This window comes from Canis lupus, chromosome X (genome assembly GCF_048164855.1).
Source record: "Canis lupus baileyi chromosome X, mCanLup2.hap1, whole genome shotgun sequence".
NCBI lineage: Eukaryota > Metazoa > Chordata > Mammalia > Carnivora > Canidae > Canis > Canis lupus.
Window position 1 is genome coordinate 49,243,904 of NC_132876.1, and position 25,357 is coordinate 49,269,260.

At 37.9% G+C, this 25,357-nt stretch overlaps 1 protein-coding gene across 3 annotated transcripts in view; it reads right to left on the reverse strand.

The window, feature by feature from the left end:
* Positions 1 to 25,357, reverse strand: part of CENPI (centromere protein I) — an 80,481-nt gene that overhangs the window by 43,109 nt on the left and 12,015 nt on the right. For all 3 annotated transcript variants that reach the window (XM_072815229.1, XM_072815230.1, XM_072815232.1), the window contains exons 6-14: positions 15,756 to 15,804; positions 15,442 to 15,488; positions 10,255 to 10,344; positions 9,597 to 9,725; positions 9,200 to 9,367; positions 8,938 to 9,058; positions 7,315 to 7,406; positions 4,865 to 4,982; positions 4,712 to 4,776 (exon numbers count right to left, since the gene is read on the reverse strand). In XM_072815229.1, coding sequence (XP_072671330.1) covers positions 4,712 to 4,776; positions 4,865 to 4,982; positions 7,315 to 7,406; positions 8,938 to 9,058; positions 9,200 to 9,367; positions 9,597 to 9,725; positions 10,255 to 10,344; positions 15,442 to 15,488; positions 15,756 to 15,804 — 879 coding nt within the window. The remainder of the gene's footprint in view (positions 1 to 4,711; positions 4,777 to 4,864; positions 4,983 to 7,314; positions 7,407 to 8,937; positions 9,059 to 9,199; positions 9,368 to 9,596; positions 9,726 to 10,254; positions 10,345 to 15,441; positions 15,489 to 15,755; positions 15,805 to 25,357) is intronic.

Here is a 25,357-nt window from a genome sequence, read left to right on the forward strand (position 1 = left end):
TATATTGTGAAAATGTCAATGTTACCCAGGGCAATTTACACGTTTAATGCAATCCCTATCAAAATACCATGGACTTTGTTCAGAGAGTTAGAACAAATTATTTTAAGATTTGTGTGGAATCAGAAAAGACCCCGAATAGCCAGGGGAATTTTAAAAAAGAAAACCATATCTGGGGGCATCACAATGCCAGATTTCACGTTCTACTACAAAGCTGTGGTCATCAAGACAGTGTGGTATTGGCAAAAAAACAGACACATAGATCAATGGAACAGAATAGAGAATCCAGAAGTGGACCCTCAACTTTATGGTCAACTAATATCGACAAAGCAGGAAGGACTATCCATTGGAAAAAAGACAGTCTCTTCAATAAATGGTGCTGGGAAAATTGGACATCCACATGCAGAAGAATGAAACTAGACCACTCTCTTTCACCATACACAAAGATAAACTCAAAATGGATGAAAGATCTAAATGTGAGACAAGATTCCATCAAAATCCTAGAGGAGAACACAGGCAACACCCTTTTTGAACTCGGCCACAGTAACTTCTTGCAAGATACATCCAGGAAGGCAAGAGAAACAAAAGCAAAAATGAACTACTGGGACTTCATCAAGGTAAGAAGCTTTTCCACAGCAAAAGAAACAGTCAACAAAACTAAAAGACAACCTACAGAATGGGAAAAAATATTTGCAAATGACCTATTAGATAAAGGGCTAGTTTCCAAGATCTATAAAGAACTTATTAAACTCAACAGCAAAGAAACAATCCAATCATGAAATGGGCAAAAGACATGAACAGAAATCTCAGAAGGAGACATAGACATGGCCAACAAGCACATGAGAAAATGCTCCGCACCACTTGCCGTCAGGGAAATACAAATCAAAACCACAATGAGATACCACCTCACATCAGTGAGAATGAGGAAAATTAACAAGGCAGGAAACCACAAATGTTGGAGAGGATATGGAGAAAGGGGAACCCTCCTGCACTGTTGGTGGGAATGTGAACTGGTGCAGCCCCTCTGGAAACTGTGTGGAGGTTTCTCAAAGAGTTAAAAATAGACCTGCCCTACGACCCAGCAATTGCACTGTTGGGATTTACCCCAAAGATACAGATGCAATGAAATGCCGGGACACCTGCCCCTGATGTTTATAGCAGCAATGTCCACAATAGCCAAACTGTGAATGGTGCCTCGGTGTCCATCAAAAGATGAATGGATAAAGAAGATGTGGTTTATGTATACAATGGAATATTCCTCAGCCATTAGAAATGACAAATACCCACCATTTGCTTCAACGTGGATGGAACTGGAGGGTATTATGCTGAGTGAAGTAAGTCAATCGGAGAAGGACAAACAGTGTATGCTCTCATTCATTTGGGGAATATAAATAATAGTGAAATAATAAGGGAAGGGAGAAGAAATGTGTGGGAAATATCAGAAAGGGAGACAGAACATAAAGACTCCTAACTGGGAAACGAACCAGGAGTGGTGGAATGGGAAGAGGGCGGGGGTGGGGGCGAGTGGGTGACGGGCACTGAGGGGGACACTTGACAGGATGAGCACTGGGTGTTATTCTGTATGTTGGTAAACTTAACACCAATAAAAAATTAATTTATTAAAAAAAATATAAAGAAGATGTGGTTTATGTATACAATGGAATATTACTCAGCCATTAGAAATGACAAATACCCACCATTTGCTTCGACGTGGATGGAACTGGAGGGTATTATGCTGAGTGAAATAAATCAATCTGAGAAAGACAAACATTATATGGTTTCATTCATTTGGGGTATATAAACAATAGTGACAGGGAATAAAGGGGAAAGGAGAAAAAATGAGTGGGAAATATCAGAAAGGTGACAGAACATGAGAGACTCCTAAGTCTGGGAAACGAACTAGGGGGGGTGGAAGGGGAGGTGGGCGGGGGATGGGGGTGACTGGGTGATGGGCACTGATGGGGGCACTTGATGGGATGAGCACTGGGTGTTATGCTATATGTTGGCAAATTGAACACCAATAAAAAATAAATTTATATAAAAAATATTTAAAAAAAAATAAATAAAAATAAAAGGCTTATAAACTTGGTGCCTGGGTGGTTCACTCAGTTGAGCATCTGACTCTTGATTTTGGCTCAGGTCATGATCTCAGGGTCATGAGATAGAGTGAATTAGAGCCCCACATCGGGCTCTGTGCACAGTGCAGAGTCTGCCTAAGATTCTCTCTAATATAAATAAATTTAAAATAATAATAATTACATTATAATAATAAAAGGCTCATAAAATAACTGAATTTTTAGCTAATTCTACTACCTGTCATTGCTATTACCCTTAGCTATCCCCCAAAATGAAGCCTCTTACGCCACTTATCCTTTCTTATATTCTATACTTCCTTTCCCTTTTCATCAATCTCATCATTTCCAAATCTTTCCATTACAGTTCTCAGAACTTCTATTCTATGGTAATCTAAACCTGTATCTTCATATTCTTCAAAGTATGGTTTCTGTTTTCTTATTCTAGTCATATCCTGGCTCTCCCTTGCCACCCAAGGATGCTGTTTCCTCTGAATACATTTCCATATCCCACCCAACATCTGGAGGTAAGCACTGCCCTTGCTTCCTACTACCAACATGAGAATATAAGCTCCTTCTTTAAGAAGGTAAATATAAAATCAGAATAAATGTCCCTTAAGGACAAAATCTGAAAAAATAAAAATTTTAAAAATTAAATATAAATAAAAATTTTTAATAAAAGAAAAAAAATCTGGTCGCCCCCCCCAACATTCCCCCAAAACTGCTCACAAAGGTAGCACAAAACCTCTGTATTATCAATTTCAAAACAAACTTTCTTTGGCCCTTATCCTTCTGGATCTTTCTGGGATATATGGCAACATTTTTCCTTTACTACTTCTTGATATCCTGTATTCCCTTTGTGTCCTTTGCACTACTATTCTTCTGGTTCTTTTCATACCTTTTGAGAAGGTTCTTTCATAGATTCTTCTTTTTAGCTAAGAATTCAATACTGAGTATTCCCCCTGAGTTCTGTCCTTGGCCCACCAACTGTTTCCTTTCCTCTATCCCTTTTTCTCCACAGACTCCCACTCTCAAATATATGTATGTGTGTATAATTGTGTATATACTTATTAGATTAGGCCATATGAAATTGCCATTGATCAAACATCTCTGACCTATAAAAATGGCAATTTCATATGGTTCAACCTATATTTATAGATAAACAGCTCTCTAAATTGGTGGAATAAGAAAAGAGATAAAGAATAGTCCAATTACAAGATAGGAAGAAAATCACAAAAGGCTGCAAAATGAAGTCCCTAAAAATGCATTAGCTGGGGAGAAGTGGTAGATACTGTCATGTGAATGATGATATTGGTCAGGTAGTAAGTACAAGTAATATAAATAAACCTCAAGTCCAAGTTATTCTGACAGATAATTAATAAAGTGCCATTTCAATATGAGAAACACTAACCAGGACAAAACATTTTTCCTATAAATGTGGCCAACAGTAAGTGATTTAAGGTGAGAACCATGTTACAAAAGAAACATTGCTTATTGCACCCCGATGTTTATAGCAGCAATGTCCACAATAGCCAAACTGTGGAAGGATCCTCGGTGTCCATCGAAGGATGAATGGATAAAGAAGATGTGGTTTATGTATACAATGGAATATTACTCAGCCATTAGAAATGACAAATACCCACCATTCGTTTCGACGTGGATGGAACTGGAGGATATTATGCTGAGTGAAATAAGTCAATCGGAGAAGGACAAAGATTATATGGTCTCATTCATTTGGAGAATATAAAAAATAGTGAAAGGGAATAAAGGGGAAAGGAAAAGAAATATGTGGGAAATATCAGAAAGGGAGACAGAACATGAAAGACTCCTAACTCTGGGAAACGAACTAGGGGTGGTGGAAGGGGAGGTGGGCGGTGGGTGGGGGTGACTGGGTGGTGGGCACTTGACGGGATGAGCACTGGGTGTTATTCTGTATGTTGACAAATTGAACACCAATAAAAAAATAAATTTATTAAAAAAAGAAACATTGCTTATATTGTTATTCTTCTGGAATAGGAATAATCATTCTATACAAAAGTGGCTCTCAGACTAAGTGGGGTAAAACTACTGGAAGCCACAGTGGTCTTTTTGAGGAATAGCCCAAAATAGTATTAATTTTATCATATAAGGTTAGAACAATTTTATTAGCAGAAAAAAAATTTTGTTATAATTCATTACAATTTCATATAATTCCTTATAATTTCTGTTATAAATATAGAATATGAATGTCACAGGGGTTTTATTTGCTTTGGCCATTACTGCATTCCCAGTGACAAGAAGGGCATCTAGTACATGGTAGGTGCTCAGTAATTATGTGTAAAATGAGTAAGTGTATCTATAAACATATCAACCACAACAATCTAAGTATGGTTAAGTATTTCCCACTTTGTTTTTATTAATACTAATTTGCCACCTGTTCATTCACTTTGTCATGTGCTACAAGTGGAAATAGTTCAGGAAAATTATACACAACAAAACTTTTAAAACAGAAAATTTTATGCATTAACTTTGATTTGAGTAATGCAGTACCTCAAGTCTATGTCCAAGAGAATCCTGTTAGAAAACCATTGCTTTAACATGGGTTTGGAATCATGTACTACTGGCCATAAAACAATACTTGCTTAGATAGTTTTTTTTTTTACCTTGAAATAAATGGTTGATGTAAAGAAGAGCTGTGCTAGATGGTCAAAAACAAGTGGTTTCACCTCTAGGAATTGAAAAAAAAAAGATTATTCAAGATTCTTTCAATTAATAATACATTGAATTAAAGGACTCCAAATTTTCAGGATACATACCAGAGAAACTATTAAAAGGAATCCAGCTCACAAGTTGAAGGAACTGTGATCGACAACAGAAGCCATCCCAGAGAGGAAGGCTCTTGTATAGGAATGTTTCACAGGAATAAAACCCCTCCTATAACAAGCCAAGATCAAAAATTCGTATGAAACTCAGTACATTAACTACTCTCTAAACAGTTATATTGTGCTATAATTATTTTACTCTTAGACTAAATTTTTTGTCAGCACTATAATAAAATCCTTGTGTTAGGTGCCAGAGTTCCTCATAAAAAGGACCAGATGATTATTTGGACACATTATCATCTTCATCAACATACTTTACAAATACCATAAAACATCAATTGGAAAGAAGGTAAAAAATCAACTAATGGAATATTTTTTAAGATAAATGAAATTGGGGATCCGTGGGTGGCGCAGCGGTTGAGCGCCTGCCTTTGGCCCAGGGCGCGATCCTGGAGACCCGGGATCGAATCCCACGTCCGGCTCCCGGTGCATGGAGCCTGCTTCTCCCTCTGCCTATGTCTCTGCCTCTCTCTCTCTCTGTGTGTGTGTGTGACTATCATAAATAAATAAAAATTTACAAAAAAAAATTTAAGATAAATGAAATTGTACTACTCTGGGGTATATGCAGTCCCTTGTGCAGTCAATAAAATGTATGCAATGTTGGGGCACCTGGGTGGCTCAACTGGTTAAGCATCCAACTCTTGGTTTCGGCTCATGTAATGATTTCAGGGTCCTGGGATTAAGCCCCATGTCAGGCTCTACGTTCCGCATAGAGTCTGCTTGTCCCTCTCCCTCTGCTCCTCTCCCTGCTCATGTGCTTTCTCTCTCTCAAATAAACAAATACAAATCTTTTAAAAATGTATACAATGTTATAATAGGGCTAGAATTTCTTTAGAGACCATAGACCAAATCCAAACGCTGGACAGCTCCATCTGATGGAACACTGAGTATGTAGACTGCTTATGCTTCCACCAAAGAGAAGCAGCAAGGCTTTCCTTTTTTTCCCCTGTGTTGCCCTAAGCCTTAAATAATGGCATGTACCAAGACTCCATCCTTGACTTTTTTATGACATGAATTCTCTGGACAATCTCATCTATAACATAGCTAAAATCACCACCTATATCATGAGAAGTCCTAATGCTGTATCTTTAGCTCAAATCTCATTCCTCAGCTCTAGACTCATAATTTAACTACTTTCTGGATATGACCTTTTAGATATTTCACAGGCATCTTTTAAGTCAAATCTCTGGGGCACCTGGGTGGCTCAGTCAGTTAAGCGTCTGAGTTCAGCTCAGGTCATGACCCCAGGGTCCTGGGATCAAGCCATGCATCAGGCCCTCTGCTCAGCAGGGAGTCTGCTTTTCCTTTTCCCTGGCTCCCAGTCATGCGTTCTCTCTCTCTCTCTCAAACAAATAAATAAAATCTCTAAAAAAATAAGTCAAATTTCTTTCCTTTCAAGCCTGTTCCTTCTACATTCCCTTTCTTACTGAATGCCATCATCCTCCTCCCAAGCAGGAAACTCAAAAGTCAACCTGAATTTATCCCTTTATCTTCACCACCATATATATCCAACTTCCAATTCAATGGTTTCACATCAAATCCTTAAGATTTGGTCAACACATTTATTGAGCATCTCTTTTGTAACAGGTACCAAGCTAAACACTTGTACATGAATGAAGACAATTAGAGGGGATCCCTAGGTGGCTCAGTGGTTTAGCACCTGCCTTTGGCCTAGGGCATGATCCTGGAGACCCGGGATCAAGTCCCACATCAGGCTGCCGGCATGGAGCCTGCTTCTCCTTCTGCCTATGTCTCTGCCTCTCTCTCTCTCTCTCTCTCTCTGTCTTTCATGAATGAATAAATAAATAAAATCTTTTAAAAACGACAAGTTAAGACATGGTTCCCAAGGCCTGGAAGCTCATAATGTGTGGAAAAACAGATGCTGAAAGTGCCATGATACAGGTAAACACAGTGAATTAAGGAAGCACATAAAACAAACATCTAAACCAGACTGGGGTGATGAGTATAGGCTTCTTCATGGTACTGATAATTGAGCTGCAGCCTAATGTACAACTAGGGTTACTTATGTATGTCAAATAATTAATTGGCTAGAACATTAAAATATATTTGTAAATTATGAGAACACAATTGGTAATCCTATGAGATCTATCTTACCAGCTAATTCAATTAGTTGAATGCATTCAATTACATATTCAGTTTGTTCTCTTAAATTATAGGCCTTTCTCTCTAATTTGACAAATGATTTCTTCAAATCCAACAGTATAGAAATAAACATCAATTCAACTCAACTCTATAATGAGTTTTTAATTGAGCAAATACTGTTTACAAATGATGCTGAGCACTAAAGAAAAGGTATTCAATGTATATCTCAATGAATTTTAGTAAAAAATGCTGGAGTTTATATGAAGAAAGTGAAATCTTACTTGTAAGAAGCACTGTGCCCTGTTGACAGTGGCCAGGAAGTTGGCAAATTCTTTCTCATGTTCAAAATTATTCACCTTGTACCAAATACACTCTGGAACAGAAATATTAAATATAAGCATCTGGTTGCATGACAATAAAATCTACATGAAACAGGGGATCCCTGGGTGGCGCAGCGGTTTGGCGCCTGCCTTTGGCCCAGGGCACGATCCTGGAGACCCAGGATCGAATCCCACATCGGGCTCCCGGTGCATGGAGCCTGCTTCTCCCTCTGCCTGTGTCTCTGCCTCTCTCTCTCTCTCTCTCTCTGTGACTATCATAAATAAATAAAAATTAAAAAAATATATTAAAAAAAAATCTACATGAAACATAATTAACACTACTCTAAAGTGACAAATGACAAATATAAACAAGTAATCAGTCTTATATACCTATAAGACTGGCACTGCAGACTGTAACAGGTATGTGGAAGTGACAGTGAGAGGCTCTTCAAAAATTTCATGATATAGAGAAAGCTTATATAGTGAAAAATAAACTAGTAAAATTGACATATAATAAATGTGATTAGCATAAGTCACATAGTAGTCCAAGAGACTATGCATGTATGAATTAAAAGTTTGAGAATAGGGCAGCCCCAGTGGTGCAGCAGTTTGGCACTGCCTACAGCCTGGGGTGTGATCCTGGAGACCCGGGATCAAGTCCCACATCGGGCTCCCTGCATGGAGCCTGCTTCTCCCTCTGCCTGTGTCTCTGCCACTCTCTGTGTCTATGAATAAATTAAAAAAAAATAAAATAAAAAAATAAGTAAAAATTTGAGAATACCCCAAACTTCAACTAGGGTGAGCTGGGGATAATATCAGAGTGGTAGAACTTTAGTAAGTGGTAATCTAATTATATCATATCCTATCTAAAGAAAAAATGAGCAGGAAAAGGAGTTAGCCTGGAACAGACTAAAACCAACTTTAAATACCTGAAGAGTCAGGAGTTGCTTACCCAGGAAAGAAACAGTCTGGTCAACAGAAATATGATTTCCAGAGAACCTGATCCCCTTGGAGGAATGAAATGATCAGGCTTTATTTACTATGGTCTGGATGAAAAACTTCCTTATTGCTTTTTCCTTCAAATCTGTAATTAAGAAATCTTCTAATGACTAATTTGGCTCCCATCTATACTGGCAGCAGAGAGGAGACATTGTTGTTGGCAGACATGAATACTTTGGTCACCAAGAAGAATTACTTCTATGATGAAATAGTAAGTTGATATTCTGACTTATATATCAGCCCTCTTTGAATATGGGTTAGCATTAATATGATGATTTGGGAGCCTGAATAGCAAGTTTCTGGACAGATACAGACAAAGAGGGTTTGGATTGTGATGGTCATCAAAATGGAGCCACCCAGAGAGTTTGGGTGGCCATCCAGCAATGTTTCCTTAACAACACATCTCCTTTCTTACTGTCTCCCAAAATTGCAAGGGAAGTATACCAGCTCTGAATATATGATTATCAGAGAAATAGTTACAGCATACGAAGGCTCCTTCTATTTAGAATTTGTCACCCTTATAAAAGATATGAACTATCTTGTTCCTTCCTCATTCACCTAATGCTTTTAAGGATCAGTTTTTACCTTCTTGTAATGTTTGACTCAACCAGTGATAGAGCCTCAGTAAGATAGACTCGTCTTTGACACAGTTAATATAGTGAAGTAACAGAGAATTGTTCAACACTGCACCCATCTGAGAAGGCAGCTGCAAAGAGAGAACAGTCAACTAAATATATGAAAAGTAGGTTATAGCAACAAGGAAATCATCAGAAAGCATATATAACAAAAATAAAGGCTATGAAGATCAAACGGAAAATACAGATAAGCACATTATCAAGTCACATACCTCTAAGCAATGGATGTTCTGTAAGAGTTGAGGGAAGCTTTTGAGCTGTTCTAGTGGAAACAATTCATGGCTACTGAGATAATTAGAAAGAATCATCCCTTTTTTCCCACATTCTTTACTGCAGCTACTAGAATTTAGCACTGGTATAACTGAGTAAGAATTCCATTTCTAAAGAAGAAACACAATAAAACAATCAATGGACTAAACAGACTACAAACTAAATGTAAAAGCAATTGCTGAGATGATTCAATTAATGAAGTCTGAATGTGATTTGCATAGAATCCTGGGCAATTAAAATATCTTTAAATATCTGTAATTTCTTCAAATATCTGAGTGGTTAATATTTGTATTTAAAAAAAGGAAGTTGCACAAATCTTTTGGAGTTTTCAATACTTACTCTTTTTACAGGACGGACCTTAGCAGGACCTAACATCAACTTTAGAGGCTCAGGAGGGGGTCCCTGATTCCTTTGCCTCACAGCAAGTAGAGCAGTCTTCCACAAATTCTCTGAATTCTTAAAATAGATCTATAAAAAAATTGTATTAAAGTACATGTGTAGATAACCATAACCCAAAGCAATATAAAATCCCAAACTCTACATTAATTGAAAGAATATTAATTATGAAACATTTTATAGCCATGCAAATCCATTAAGGTCTTTTTTTCTGATCAAGAATCTATTAAATACATCAAAAAGAACCAAAACAAAGTGCCAACCCCTAAAAAAACTTTCCAGAAATAGTGCCACAATACTAGCTCTTAAAAACAGTAATGCTGGGCAGCCCGGGTGGCTCAGCAGTTCAGCGCTGCCTTCAGCCCAGGACCTGATCCTGGAGACCCGGGATCAAGTCCCACGTCGGGCTCCCTGCATGGGGCCTGCTTCTCCATCTGTCTGTGTCTCTGCCTCTCTTTCTCTCTCTCTCTCTCATGAATAAATAAATAAAATCTTTAAAAAAACAGTAATGCTATAAACATTTCAGTTCAAATCTGCAAATTAATTTAATAAAAAAACATATTTCAATCTCAATATGACTTTTCACTCCTTAATCCCTTACCTTCTTCCTCGTCGGCAAAGAGACAGAAATCAAAGTAGGAGCAAAGAACTTATACAGTGACAACAAAGCCTGAAGATGAGGCTGCATTCCCTGAAATGAAATAAGAATTTTCAATTTTGAATCCTATGGAGTAAGGAAGAAAAGTAATGATAAAATAAACAGATTAAACATATACTCAGACCCGAATTTTACTATGTGATACAGCTACAGGAAGATGCAATAGGAAATTAAAAAATAATTAACCAGACATTTAAATCAACTGTCATAAAACTACCCTTGCCAGCCTGTGGACTTCTCTTTTATGACCTTTTCTCCTATTCTACTTCTTCCTTATATTTTCTCTCCTCTTCTCTGCCCATGCCTTAGGTCTACCAGTTGTACCCGCTAGCATGGCTTACTTTCACAGGTAGCATACTCAGGACTCAAAGTTGACTCATTGTTAATTTCAACAGAAAGGGAGGAAGACAAAAAGGGAAGCTAGGAAAACAGGGCAAAGGAAATATTAATATCTTATTATCACAATCCCTGGAAAATTAACTAGGAAATCCAACAACTGGTATGTAATAGTCAAGCAGCTTAGTATAACTAAGACAAAGTCTTAACATAAACATTAATTTTATAATGATAAAAGTCATTACTGCTGGATATTTATGTTAGATATATCTGGCTATCCAGAGAAGCATACCACTAAAATTAATTCTAAGAAAATAGGGAATCCCTGGGTGGCTCAGTGGTTTAGTGCCTGCCTTTTGCCCAGGGTGTGATCCTGGAGTCCCAGGATTGAGTCCCACATCGAGCTCCCTGCATGGAGCCTGCTTCTCCCTCTGCCTGTGTCTCTGCTCCTCTCTCTCTCTGTGTCTCTCATGAATAAATAAATAAAATCTTTAAAAAAAATTTCTAAAGGCAGAAAATGGAACTTAGAAATACAGTATTCCTTTTTTTAAGATTTATTAAATCTTAAATCTTCCAATCGCTGTACTCATTGTCAATTAGTATCAGTGATTGCTTTGAGTTGGAATGTTTTTTGATAGAGCAAATATTTAGTAGAGGAGAGACCTTTAGAACTTATTGTCTAGTTAACTAAACATATCTTGGTTGTTAAAAAGTTAACACTCTTTTCTTTTTTAAAAAGAATGCCAGTTAAACATGGCATATTGAACATATATAACTCTGGGTCCCCTCAAAGCCCCACTGAAAAGTAAAAGCATAAAAAAGGCATAAAGCACAAGTTCAAATGAATAAGTGAGGACACAACAACAAATGAGAGATCCCAATAAGATTTTGGAACCCAGAACAAAACTGGACAAATAGTAACCAACTTAACAAAACAGAAAATAAAACCTAAGGTAGCAACAGAAAAAGGCTTAAAAGCAGCAGATTCATGTTTGAGAATTCTCTAAAAGGCTCAGGAATTTGAGGGACCAGATACCTCTGAAAAGTGGAGGTAGCAGAACTACAAGAAGGACAAAAAACAGGATTGGTTGAAAACCTACGTAAGAAGCAGTTAGAGCCCCAAATTCCTTCACCACACTAACATGAAGGTTTTACTTTTGAAGATGAAACTGAGTTTAGACAACAGGCACAGCTGAGGAAGGGTACCAGGACCCTTCCTTACCCCCTTTCACTGCTTATATCCCAGAGTGCTAGTAGCCAAGTTTATAACCCATGATGGTTAATTTTATGTGTCAAGTTGGCTGGGCCACAGAGTGCCCAGATATTTAGTCCAACATTATTTTGGGTGCTTCTGTGAGAGTGTTTTAGATGAGATTAACATTTAAATTGGTGGACTTTGAATAGACTACCCTCCATAATGTGGATGGCCCTCATTCAATCCGTTGAAGGCTCTCATAAAACAAAAAGACCAGCCTCCTCCAAAGCAGGAGAGAATTCTCCAGCAGCCTACCTACAAGACTTTATCTGTAACAGCAGCTCTTTCTGGTTCTACAGCAGACTGCCTTTGGACTTAAAGTGAAACATCAGCTCTCCAAGGTCTCCAACCTGCCAGCTCCCCCGATTATAAACTTGCTAGCTTCATAATCATGCAAGTCAATTCCTTATAATAAATATCTTTCTAGGGCAGCCCGGGTGGCTCAGCGGTTTAGCGCTGCCTTCAGCCCAGGGCCTGATCCTGGAGACCCAGGATAGAGTTCCACATCAGGCTCCCTGCATGGAGCCTGCTTCTCCCTCTGCCTGTGTCTCTGCCTCTCTCCTCTCTCTCTCTCTCTCTCCCTCTGCCTGTGTCTCTGCCTCTCTCTCTCTCTCTCTCTCTCTCTGTGTGTGTCTCTCATGAATAAATAAATAAAATCTTTTAAAAAAATGAATAAATATCTTTCTATTTATCTATACACACATCCTATTGGTTCCATTTCTCTAGAGAAGCCCAATACAACCCCCTAGGCAGAAGACAAGAGAATTTCTCTCTGGGAAAAGTGACATAGCCATCTGTGAGGCTTCCCAACAAAACATCAAGATCCAACAATGAACAAGTCCTGCTCACATGCAAAAGTTTCCAATCACCATTTTAGTTCTTTCCTATTAAATACGGACAAACAAGGTTTGCCAGGCATTTGAGAAAAGCCTCTACTGTGAAAGACCAAAACTAACTAAAGAAAGGAACTCTGAGGAAACAGAGACAAAGCTGGAAATAGGGAAAAACCATAGTCCAAGTCAGATAGGCTCATGCCTAGCAGAGGAGAAAATTCTAGAAACCATCCTTATCAACCCTCAGACAAGACCTAACTCCCCAACTCTGTTCCAAAGACTGGTCTAACAGTGCCTGGTGTATATATGACAACAACATGCCTGCTCCATTTCCCATCATTCATGGTTGCCACCAGAAAGACAGTTTCTGTATTTTATTTTCTTCATGGATGTATAGAGGGGATACATGCCTTTGCAGGTGTCAGAATTTCATATATTCAATTTATTTGTTCCAACATGCAGATTATGCCTGTTACCATTATACATGTTGGGTTACATGTGAGCACACTATGCCTTCTTGGTGTATGCCTTCCACTATGCTGGACTTGACCAAAATTCAGCTAATCAAAAACAAATATAAATGCATCTTTTTTTTTATTTAATTTTATTTATTTATTTATTTATTTATTTATTTATTTACTTACTTACTTACTTACTTACTTATTGATAGTCACAGAGAAAGAGAGAGGCAGAGACACAGGCAGAGGGAGAAGCAGGCTCCATGCACCAGGAGCCCGATGTGGGATTCGATCCCAGGTCTCCAGGATCACACCCTGGGCCAAAGGCAGGCACCAAACTGCTGCACCACCCAGGGATCCCTACAAATGCATCTTTATGGGGGCACCTGGGTAGCTCAGTCGGTTAAATGTCTGCCTTCGGCTCAGGTTATAATACCAGGGTCCTAGGACTGAACCCCAAGGCAGGCTCCCTGCTCAGTGGGGAATCTGCTTCTCTTGCTCCCTCTGCCCCTCCTGCCTGCTCATGCTTTCACTCTTTCACACGCTTTCTCGTTCAAATGAATTAAAAAAATCTTAAAAAAATAATACATCTTTATAAATGGGCATTGTCAAAGATACAGATGCAGTGAAATGGCAGGACATCTGCACCCCAATGTTTACAGCAGCAATGTCCACAATAGCCAAACTGTGGAAGGAGCCTCGGTGTCCATCGAAAGACGGATGGATAAAAAAGATGTGATCTATGTATATAATGGAATATTACTCAGCCAATAGAAACGACAAATACCCACCATTTGCTTCAACGAGGATGGAACTGGAGGGTATTATGCTGAGTGAAATAAGTCAATCAGAGAAGGACAAACATTATATGGTCTCATTCATTTGGGGAATATAAAAAATAGTGAAAGGGAATAAAGGGGAAAGGAGTGAAAATATCAGTGAGGATGACAGAACATGAGAGACTCCTAACTCTGGGAAATGAACAAGGGGTAGTGAAAGGGGAGGTGGGTGGGGGTATAGGGTGACTGGGTGACAGGCACTGAGGGGGGCACTTGATGGGATGAGCACTGGGTGTTATGCTATGTTGGCAAATTGAACTCCAATAAAAAAATATACAAAAAAATAATAAAATAAAATAAAAATATGTATATATAAATAGGCATTGATAATGGAATAATTTAATAATGTACTATTTAAACTGTTATCAATGAAGCCATACATTTAATGTCTGTATTTAAATTTTTTATACTAAAAACTAATTTTGTATACTAAATAAATAAAGATAAAATAAAATTTTTATACAATCATGTACTAAATCATTCTCTAAACTTGAACATATGCTGTTGTTTCAGTTAATACAAATCAGTAAGATCTTATTTATGCTAAGAATTTTCGTATTCCTTTGAAAGGCTTTGCTGTTAATGTGGGAAAATGTACTTTTTCACAATTTATATTATGGTGAAATAAAACTCCATTTGGACAGAAACATGATCATTAATATCTTCAGAAAACTAAGAGAAGATATTGAACTGATAGAACCAAAACAGAGTTGTAAAACAAGAACAATCATTGAATTGTACTAACAGGAAACCTCACACTGGAGAAGCATGAATGTGCATATGTGTTTGTGTTTTTCATTAAATTTGAATGCTTTTAGGTAAATCATGAAGGGCTTCAGCAGTTAGAATAGACACTATAACTTCCTATTGTTTTATATCCAAAGCTACACAGACTTCTATTACCAGACAAGTTAGTAGAAATAACAATACAAGAGAACTGTAAGGACAGAGATAATGGTCAGAGAATATACTGAAGTTTATGTGTCCAGAAAGGAATGCTTTCCTAGATCACATCCACAAAAATATAACCAAAAACACAAACCAGCCATTTTACTTTAATAGAGTGGTAGTTTTGACTACTCCTCAACACTTAGTTTCTAGCCTTAGCAACCCAGTTCCCTAAACAGTTTTGCTGTTTGCCATCTACATGTCTTTGCTTATGCTGTTCCCTCTGCCAAGGTACCCTTCTCTTCCTTCTTGGCCCAGGCAATTCCTATTAATCTCTTAAAATTTCTCTCAAGCATCATCACTCCTCCTTGACCCCAGTCTTATTCTGATTTTTTATTTTATTGACTAAGCTCCCCAGACAGTAAGTTCTTTGAAGATCATGACTCATTTAATTTTATATCCCCAAAGCCCAGTTCGGTACCTAACCCAAAGTACCAATTTTAGGGCTTTTCAGTACTCACCATTTTGGCCTGAAGATCAAGCAGTTTTCTCACACGAAATGGTTTGACTAGAAAAGGTAAAGAAAAGTACAATGAATGGGGTTCAGAATTAAAACGAATCATGTGGCTCATACAAGCATCTTCTTACAACACACCAAAAATATAAACATCTTGTTCAGTTAAAAGAGTAAGCAGATGCTCTAAGATAAAAGTATTAACAAACAAGTCCCACAAAATCTTGTCATAGAACTAAATCTACTAGTTAGCTTTATAAAGGCCAATACAAATGCTAATTCCACAGAATAATTGTAATACAACTGGAATAAAATACTCACCATTCTCTTTTTTGGTAAGTAAATATAACAAATGGCAGGCATAAGGGCACTGTTAAAATATAAAATTTTTAAAAGAGAAATGACAATATATCTTGAACAGAGTGGCAACACATTTTCCTCGAATGTCAATCTTACACTGATTAAAAGTAAAAAGGATTTCATTGAACAATAGTTCTAAAGCTTTCCTTTTTCATATTACAAAATAGTAGTAAAAACCAATAGTGTTAATTGGTATCTCATTATACCATTTTTAAGTACTTTTGGAATACAGAAACACTGCAGACAATTTGAAAAACAGAAAAAGAAAAAAAAAAGAAAAACAGAAAAAGATCCTCCTACCTAACAAAAATTCATGTCTTCTTTCCAGTCCATATTTATTAAGATACAAACTTAAAACTTTTATCTTGATTCCCCACTTAAAATCATTTTCCCATGTTGTTTGGTCTTCAAATGATCATGTTCAATGATCTTAATATTCTAAGGAGTGGACATACCACAATTTAATTAACCACTTAGCTCTGTTTAGCAAATAGCATACACTCAATAAATTTGTTACAGAAGTTATTGAATGAATGGTTCCTTTATACCATCTCATTTTGAGGGTCCACTTGTTCAGGTTTTATTCTAGACCAGGGATCAGCAAACTATAGTTCATATGTTTTAGTAAATCAAGCTTTATTAGAACATAGCCATGCACATTCATTTATGAATTATTTATAGCTGCTTTCTCACTACAATAGCAGAGCTGAGTAGTTCTGACAGAGACTTTATGGCGCACATACCCTAAAATATTTACTATCTGGCCCTTTACAGGAAAGTTTGCCACAACCTGTTCTAGAAGAAACCATAGGAGAAAATCTTTATGCCAGAGAGTGGCATTTTTTTTTTCTTTCAGAAAAGAAAATAAAATTATAGCCACAAAATAAAACATAAAAGAAAAAGACTCCATAAATTGGAAATCATTAAATTAAGAACATCTGTTTATCGAACAAGGAAATAATCTATCACAGAGATGAGTAAACAACAACCTGCAAGTCAAATCTAGCTCACCACTGGTTATTATAAATAAACTTTTATTGGAACACTGCCACAGTCATTTGTTTATATATTGTCTATAGCTGCTTTCACAGTACACCAGCAGAGTGAGCAGTTGTGAGAGAGACAGTATGGCCCTTACACCTAAATATTTAGTACCTGGCACTTTACAAAAAAATTTGCCAACACTTGCTTCAAATATTAGGAAATCAAAAAAGTAAATTATGCAATGGAACTAGATAAGACAAAAGCAAAGATTTTCTCTAAACAAATTTGTATTTGGTAATCATGAATCTAAACTGTAAAGTCTAATGTATAGCATTCCATATTGCCTATCCTCTACTTAGAAATAGGTTCAAAGATACATCCACGAAGGCAAAAGAAACAAAAGCAAAAATGAACTATTGGGACTTCATCAAGATAAGAAGCTTTTGCACAGCAAAGGATACAGTCCACAAAACTCAAAGACAACCTACAGAATGGGAGAAGATATTTGCAAATGACATATCAGACAAAGGGCTAGTTTCCAAGATCTATAAAGAACTTATTAAACTCAACACCAAAGAAACAAACAATCCAATCATGAAATGGGCAAAAGACATGAACAGAAATCTCACAGAGGAAGACATAGACATGGCCAACATGCATATGAGAAAATGCTCTGCATCACTTGCCATCAGGGAAATACAAATCAAAACCACAATGAAAAAAAAAAAAAAAAAAAAAAAAAAAAAAAAAAAAAAACCACAATGAGATACCACCTCACACCAGTGAGAATGGGGAAAATTAACAAGGCAGGAAACAACAAATGTTGGAGAGGATGCGGAGAAAAGGGAACCCTCTTACACTGTTGGTGGGAATGTGAACTGGTGCAGCCACTCTGGAAAACTGTGTGGAGGTTCCTCAAACAGTTAAAAATAGACCTGCCCTACGACCCAGCAATTGCACTGTTGGGGATTTACCCCAAAGATACAAATGCAATGAAACGCCGGGACACCTGCACCCCGATGTTTCTAGCAGCAATGGCCACGATAGCCAAACTGTGGAAGGAGCCTCGGTGTCCAACGAAAGATGAATGGATAAAGAAGATGTGGTTTATGTATACAATGGAATATTACTCAGCTATTAGAAATGACAAATACCCACCATTTGCTTCAACGTGGATGGAACTGGAGGGTATTATGCTGAGTGAAGTAAGTCAGTCGGAGAAGGACAAACATTATATGTTCTCATTCATTTGGGGAATATAAATAATAGTGAAAGGGAAAATAAGGGAAGGGAGAAGAAATGTGTGGGAAATATCAGAAAGGGAGACAGAACGTAAAGACTGCTAACTCTGGGAAACGAACTAGGGGTGGTAGAAGGGGAGGAGGGCGGGGGGTGGGAGTGAATGGGTGACGGGCACTGGGTGTTATTCTGTATGTTAGTAAATTGAACACCAATAAAAAAAAAAAAAAAAAAGAAATAGGTTCAGATTCTGGACATACTTTTAAGAAGTATGAATTTAGATATAGGATTTTTTTTTTAAGGAAAGAAGACATACTATGACCAAGTCTGATATATCCTACACAAAGTACAGTAACTTTCAGTAAAAAATTCAGCACCTCACATCCCTAGGATATAAACTATTAGCAACACAATTTGTCATGCTGGGTATAAAATGAGCGTCACACAATCACTTGCTCTAGGCCCCAGCATAATAGTAGATCTGATATTCTCTTTTAATCACATCTAGAAAGGAAAAACTCTTATGTATCTAAGATTTTACAAATGCCTTTCTGACAAATAGTAACCACTTGCCACTTGAGTCACTAAGGAGTCAGGCTCCCATCAAATTATATGAAAATGACTTGTTGAAGTAATGATTTTAAAAGTTAGGTTCCTTATTTCTTGATCTGGGTGATATTTACACAAATTTGGTCAGTTTATGAAAATTAATTGAGCTCATCACTTATGATATAGGTTATTTTCTCTACATATATCATACTTCAATAAATATTTTTAAGAGACAGAAAAAGGGAGGGGCGCCTGGGTGGCTCAGTGGTTGAGCATCTGCCTTTGGCTCAGGTTGTGATCCTGAGGTCTGGGGATCAAGTCCCATATCAGGCTCCCTGTGAGGAGCCTGCTTCTCCCTCTGCCTATGTCTCTGCCTCTCTCTGTGTGTCTCTTATGAATGGATAAAATCTTTAAAAAAAAAAAGAGAGAGACAGAAAAAGGAAAAAAAAAGTAGATCCCCTTCCCTCTTGCCAAGATGAGCAAGAAACCCATCAATATGAAACTACTCAAGTATACTGCAATTGATTTGACAAATATTTATGAGTACCTTCTATTCATTCACTCATTCATTCATGAAACAAATATTTATTGAGCAGTGTCCAAAACAGACCAAAAAAGCCTGTTCTTATCAAGTTTACATTCTATGTGCTATGAACAGTGTTACTAAATTGTCGGTTTGTAAAAGGCTCAGCTCCTGCCTGGAAGAATTCAGTCTCAGTCTATTAAGCTATTACAAGAAAGGGGAAAGCATGTTTTAGTATTTTTAACTTTTTACAAAGTATGTTTAAACATAGAATTCATTTATTTTACAATTTGGTTGGTTTATGAATAAAAACAATATAAGGTTAAGAGAGAGGTCAAAGGTAAGGGGGAGTCATACTAATTATTCATCCACTCCTGTGTACCACAGAGAAAGCAAGAGGGATGAGCATTCTTACTTTATCTTGTTACTTCAAGGTACTACTCTTTCATTCTTGTACAGAGACTTCCTTGACATTTAGTTCATCCAACCTCACTATCTCCAACTTACCTATATTCACTACTAACCTCTTATTAACTTCCAAAAGTTCACAGAAGACTTAGGCATCTGATTCAGTCTTCCACTCCAACAGTATTCCCAATAACATGCCAGAAGATTTTAATGTTTACATCAACAAATCATCTTGGCCTTAAAGCTTATTGACCTTAATTCCAATAACCTGATTACCATTCATAGAAACATTATATATTAGATACCCTGAATGATCCTGCCTGCTTTCTTGCCAACTCAACAATGTTTCCTTACGTTGTATCCAGCTGTTTAAGTACATTTCTGAGCTGGCATGAAAGCAAAGAAACTGCAATTCCCAAAAACAAAGTTTAAGAGGAAACATTGAATACTGAACAAGCTCTCTCCCCAAGATTTCTGCCAAACCTTAAAAATCTTGAACTTATAACTTTAATAGCTACAAAGGGAGGTAGGAACCAGGTAGGAGATGGTAAAGCTGAGGGCCCACTCAAAGTATGGACTATGCAAGGGATCCATTAGAAAACTGGGAATAGAGGTACCTGGGTGGCTGTTAAGTGACTGCCTTCAGCTTGGGTCATGATCTCAGGGTCCTGGGATCAAGCCTCACATCAGGCTCCCTGCTCAGTAGGGAGCCTGCTTCTCCTACTCCCTCTCCTCTCCCCTGACCCCCCTTCCCCTGCTCAGGCTCTTTCTCTCTCTCTCTCTCTCTATCAAATAAATAAATTAAATATTTTAAAAACCTCAGAACTTCAAGAGCTACATCTTAAGTGTATGGATATGAAATAAAAACAAACCCCACTGTGCTGAAGGGGACAGCAAGTAAACTTGTCTGTTTTAGTCTTGAATTTGGATGAAAGGAAAATAAAGCCTCTCCAAAGAATATGCAACCACAAACCACAGTCCTATATAGGTCTGCAGCTTGAACTTACACTAGTGGTATGACCTGGAAAACCTCAAGTGAAAAATTTAGAGTGCTTCTACCTTAGTTGTACTTCCCAGAAAAACCAGATTGGAGATTTGTACCAAAAATACAGAAAGAACGTTTACAACCCAGTAATAAAAAGATAACCCAATTTAAAAAATTGGCAAAGGATTTCTCCAAAAAAGATACATAAATGGCCAATTAGCACATGAAAAGATGTTCAACACCACTAATCATTAGAGAAATGCAAACAAAAACCAAAATGAAATACCACTTTACATCCAGTAGGATTGCTGTAGTCCAAAAGTCAGACAAATAACATGTGTTCGTGAGGATGTGATGAAACTGGAACCCTGGGATCCCTGGGTGGCGCAGCGGTTTGGCGCCTGCCTTTGGCCCAGGGCGTGATCCTGGAGACCCGGGATCGAATCCCACGTCAGGCTCCTGGTGCATGGAGCCTGTTTCTCCCTCTGCCTATGTCTCTGCCTCTCTCTCTCTCTCTCTCTCTCTCTCTCTGTGACTATCATAAATAAATAAAACTTAAAAAAAAAAAAGAAACTGGAACCCTCATACACTGCTAGTGGGAACATAAAAAGGTCCAAACTGTAGAAAACAGTTTGGCGAGTCCTCAAAATTCTAAGCATAGAATTAATATATAATACAGCAACTCCACTCCTAGATATATATACAAAAGAACTGAAAGCAGGGACTTGAACAGTTACTTATATGCCAATATTCATTGCAGCATTATTCACGTTAGCCAAAAGGTGGAAACAACCCAAGAGTCCATCAATGAGTGAACAGATGAAGAAAATGTGGTATATACATACAATGGAGTATTATCCAGTCATAAAAATTAATGAAAATCTGACACATGCTATAAGTTGGATGAAACTTTAAGACATTACACTAAGTGAAAGAAACCAGATACAAAAATTGTATGATTCCACTTATAGGAGGCACCTAGAATTAGCAAATTCAGAGACATAAAGTAGATTATCAGTTACCAGAGGCTTCGAGGGAGGAGGAATGTGTAGTTACTGTTTAATGAGTAGAGTTTCCATTTAGGATAAAGAAAAAATTTTGGAAACAGTAGTGACACAATTAATGCTAATGAATTATACACTTAAAAATAATTAAAGTGGTAAATTTTAAGTTATGAAAAAATATAACAGGTTAAAAAATGAAGCACTGACATGTGCTACAATATGGATAAACCTTGAAAACATTATGCTAAGTAAAAGAAGCCAATCATAAAAGACCATATAGGATTTCATTTATATGAGATGTCCAGAATAGGCACATCTCTGAAAACAGAAAATAGATTTAAAAATAGGCAAAACTTTATTTACTTATTCATGAGAGACACAGAGAGAGAGAGAGAGAAAGAGGCAGAGACATAGGTGGAGAGAGAAGCAGGCTCCATGCAGGGAGCCCGATACGGGACTCAATCCCAGGACTCCAGGATCACGCCCTGGACCGAAGGCAGGCGCTTAACCGCTGAGCCACCCAGGTGTCCCAAAAATAGACAAAACTTTAAAGACAAAAAATTGATTAGGAATTATTGAGGTGGGCAGCCCGGGTGGCTCAGCGGTTTGGCACCACCTTTGGCCCAGGGCATGATCCTGGGGTCCTGGGATCGAGTCCCATGTCAGGCTCCCTGCATGGAGCCTGCTTCTCCCTCTGCCTCTCTTATGGATATATAAATAAAATATTTTTTTAAAAAGGAATTATTGAGGAATCCCTGAATAGGAAGATGGGGGAATGCTAATAGGTATGGGATTTTTGAGGTGATGAAAATGTCCTAAAATTGACTATTCTCATGGTTGCACATATCTGTGAACATACTAAAAACCAGTGAATTGTATGCCTTGAGTGGGTAGACTGTATGATATGTGAATTATATCTCAATAAAACTCTTCTTTAAAAGTATATAAAGTGTGGGATGCGTGGGTGGCTCAACGGTTGAGCATCTGCCCTCGGCCCAGGGCATGATCCTGGAGTCCCGGGATTGAGTCCCACATCAGGCTCCCTGCATGGAGCCTGCTTCTCTCTCTGCCTGTGTCTCTGCCTCTCTCTGTGTGTCTCTCATGAATGAATAAATAAAATCTTTAAAAAAAAAACTTATCCAAAGTGAAAAGAAGAAATGACAGATTACAATTAGACTGACTCAGCAATGGAAAGGAGCCAATGGAATACTGTCAATGTCCTGAGAGAATTTAACTGTTACCCTAGTTCTACACACAGCAAAACCAACTTTCAAGAACAAGAGCAATGTAAAGACATTTTCAAACAAAGACAATTTACTATCAAAAGATTCTCACTGAAAGAATATTCTAAAGGATACATTTCTACACAGGAAAATGATCTCAGATTGGAGGTCTGAGATGCAAAAACAAATGGTGAACATGAGGTAAGTATGTGGGCAAATTTTTTTTTTTATTGGAGTTCAATTTGCCAACATATAGCATAACACCCAGTGCTCATCCCATCAAGTGCCCCTATGTGGGCAAATTCAAACAAATGTTTGGGATGCCTGGGTGGCTCAGCGGTTGAGGGTCTGCCTTGCACGGAGCCTGCTTCTCTTCCCTCTACCTGTGTCTCTGCCTCTCTCTCTCTCTGTCTCATATGTCTCTGAATAAATAAAATCTTTAACAACAACAACAACAACAACAAAAGTCAACTGTGAAGATAAAAACAATGCCTACTTCACATGTATGTGAAGAATGGAGAAGAACAAGCTAGAACTAAAACCAGATAATAGTATATAATCTAGGAGGGCTATGATCAGAGCTAAAGCATTCTAAGGTCTTCGCCTCATTTAAGAAGAAGGTAAAGATACTGGTTACCTTTAGACTCTAAGAAAAACCATATTGGCAATTAAAACTGAGGGGCGCCTGGGTGGCTCAGTCAGTTAAGCGTCTGCCTTCAGCTCAGGTCATGATTCCAAGGTCCTGGATAGAGCCCCATATTGGGCTCTCTGCTCAGTGGGGAGCCTGATTCTCCCTCTCCCTTTGCCCCTCTATCTGTTTGTGCTCTCTGTCACTCTGTCGCAAATAAATAAATAAAAACCTTAAATAAATAAAATAAAACTGAGAAAATTTTAAATGCTTATTAATTCATTAAAAAATAATATACCAGGGCAGCCCGGGTGGCTCAGCGGTTTAGCACCTGCCTTCATCCCAGGGCGTGATCCTGGAGACCCGGGATCGAGTCCCACGTCAGGCTCCCTGCATGGAGCCTGCTTCTCCCTCTGCCTGTGTCTCTGCCTCTCTCTCTTCTCTGTGTGTCTCTCATGAATAAATAAATAAAATCTTAAAAAAAATAAAAAATAAAGTAAAAAAAATAATAATATACCATTACATGGTAACATAAATGACATATTCTATGAAAAATAACTATATTTGCCAAAAGAAAAATAGTAAGACGAGTGACACTGTTGTACATTTTTACACTAAATATGCATGTTAAAAATAGGTACAATAACACCTAAAAGAACATACACAGAATGTATAACTAACTTTCAAACAAAAATAGGAGGAAAACCACAATCAATCCAAAATGAGAGAAAGAAGGGAAAACAGTAGATCATTTAGAAAGCTCAAAAAAAGATAATTGAATTTACTCCTATTATATGTATAATCATATGTAGTTTATGTAAATAAACTAATTCTTCAGGTTAAAGAAAAAAGCATAAAACAGGATTTAAAAATAAAATCTAGCCCTTTCACGAAGATGGCGCCAAAGGCAAAGAAGGAAGCCCCTGCCCCTCCCGAAACCGAAGCTAAAGCAAAGGCTTTGAAAGCTAAGAAAGTGGTGCTGAAAGGCGTGCACAGTCCCAAAAAACAGAAGATCTGCACGTCACCTACATTCCCACGACCCAAGACCCTGCGTCTCTGAAGGCAGTCCAAATATCCTCGAAAGAGAGCCCCCAGGAGAAACAAGCATGATCACTATGCCATCATCAAGTTCCCCCGACTATGGAGTCAGCCATGAAGAAAATAGAAGACAACAACACACTTGTATTCATCGTGAATTTCAAGGCCAATAAGCACCAGATCAAACAGGCTGTGAAGAAGCTCTATGACATTGATGTGGCCAAGATCAACACCTTGATCAGGCCTGATGGAGAGAAGAAAGCATATGTTCGACTGGCTCCTGACTATCATGCTTTCTTTGGATGTTGCCAACAAAATTGGGATCATCTGGGCAGCCCCAGTGGCGCAGCGGTTTGGCGCTGCCTGCAGCCTGGGGTGTGATCCTGGAGACCTGGGATCAAGTCCCATATCGGGCTCCCTGCATGGAGCCTGCTTCTCCCTCTGCCTATGTCTCTGCCTCTGTCTCTGTGTCTATGAATAAATTATTATTTTTTCATTCCCACTGCCACCTCCTTAGACTAGGACAGTAATTCTCAAACTTTTTGGTCTCGAGACTCTTTACAGTCTTAAAATTAGAGGATCCCAAAGAGCTTTTGTTTATCTGGATTATATCTAGATATTTACCATATTAGAAATTAAAACTGAGAAACTTAAAAATGTTTATTAATCCATTAAAAAATAAAGCCATTACATATTAACATAAATGACATATCTTATGAAAAACAACTATGTTTTCCCAAAAATGACTAGAGTGACATAATTTTATATTTCTAAATTCTATTTGAGGTTTCTGACTTAATAGGATACAGCTGGGGCATCTGGATGGCTCAGTGGTTGAGTGTCTGCCTTTGGCTCTGGTAGTGATCTGTGATCCCAGGGTCCTGGGATCAAGTCCCACATCAGGCTCCCTGCATGAAGACTGCTTCTCCCTCTGCCTTTGTCTCTGCCTCTCTCTCTCTGTCTCTCATGAATAAATAAATAA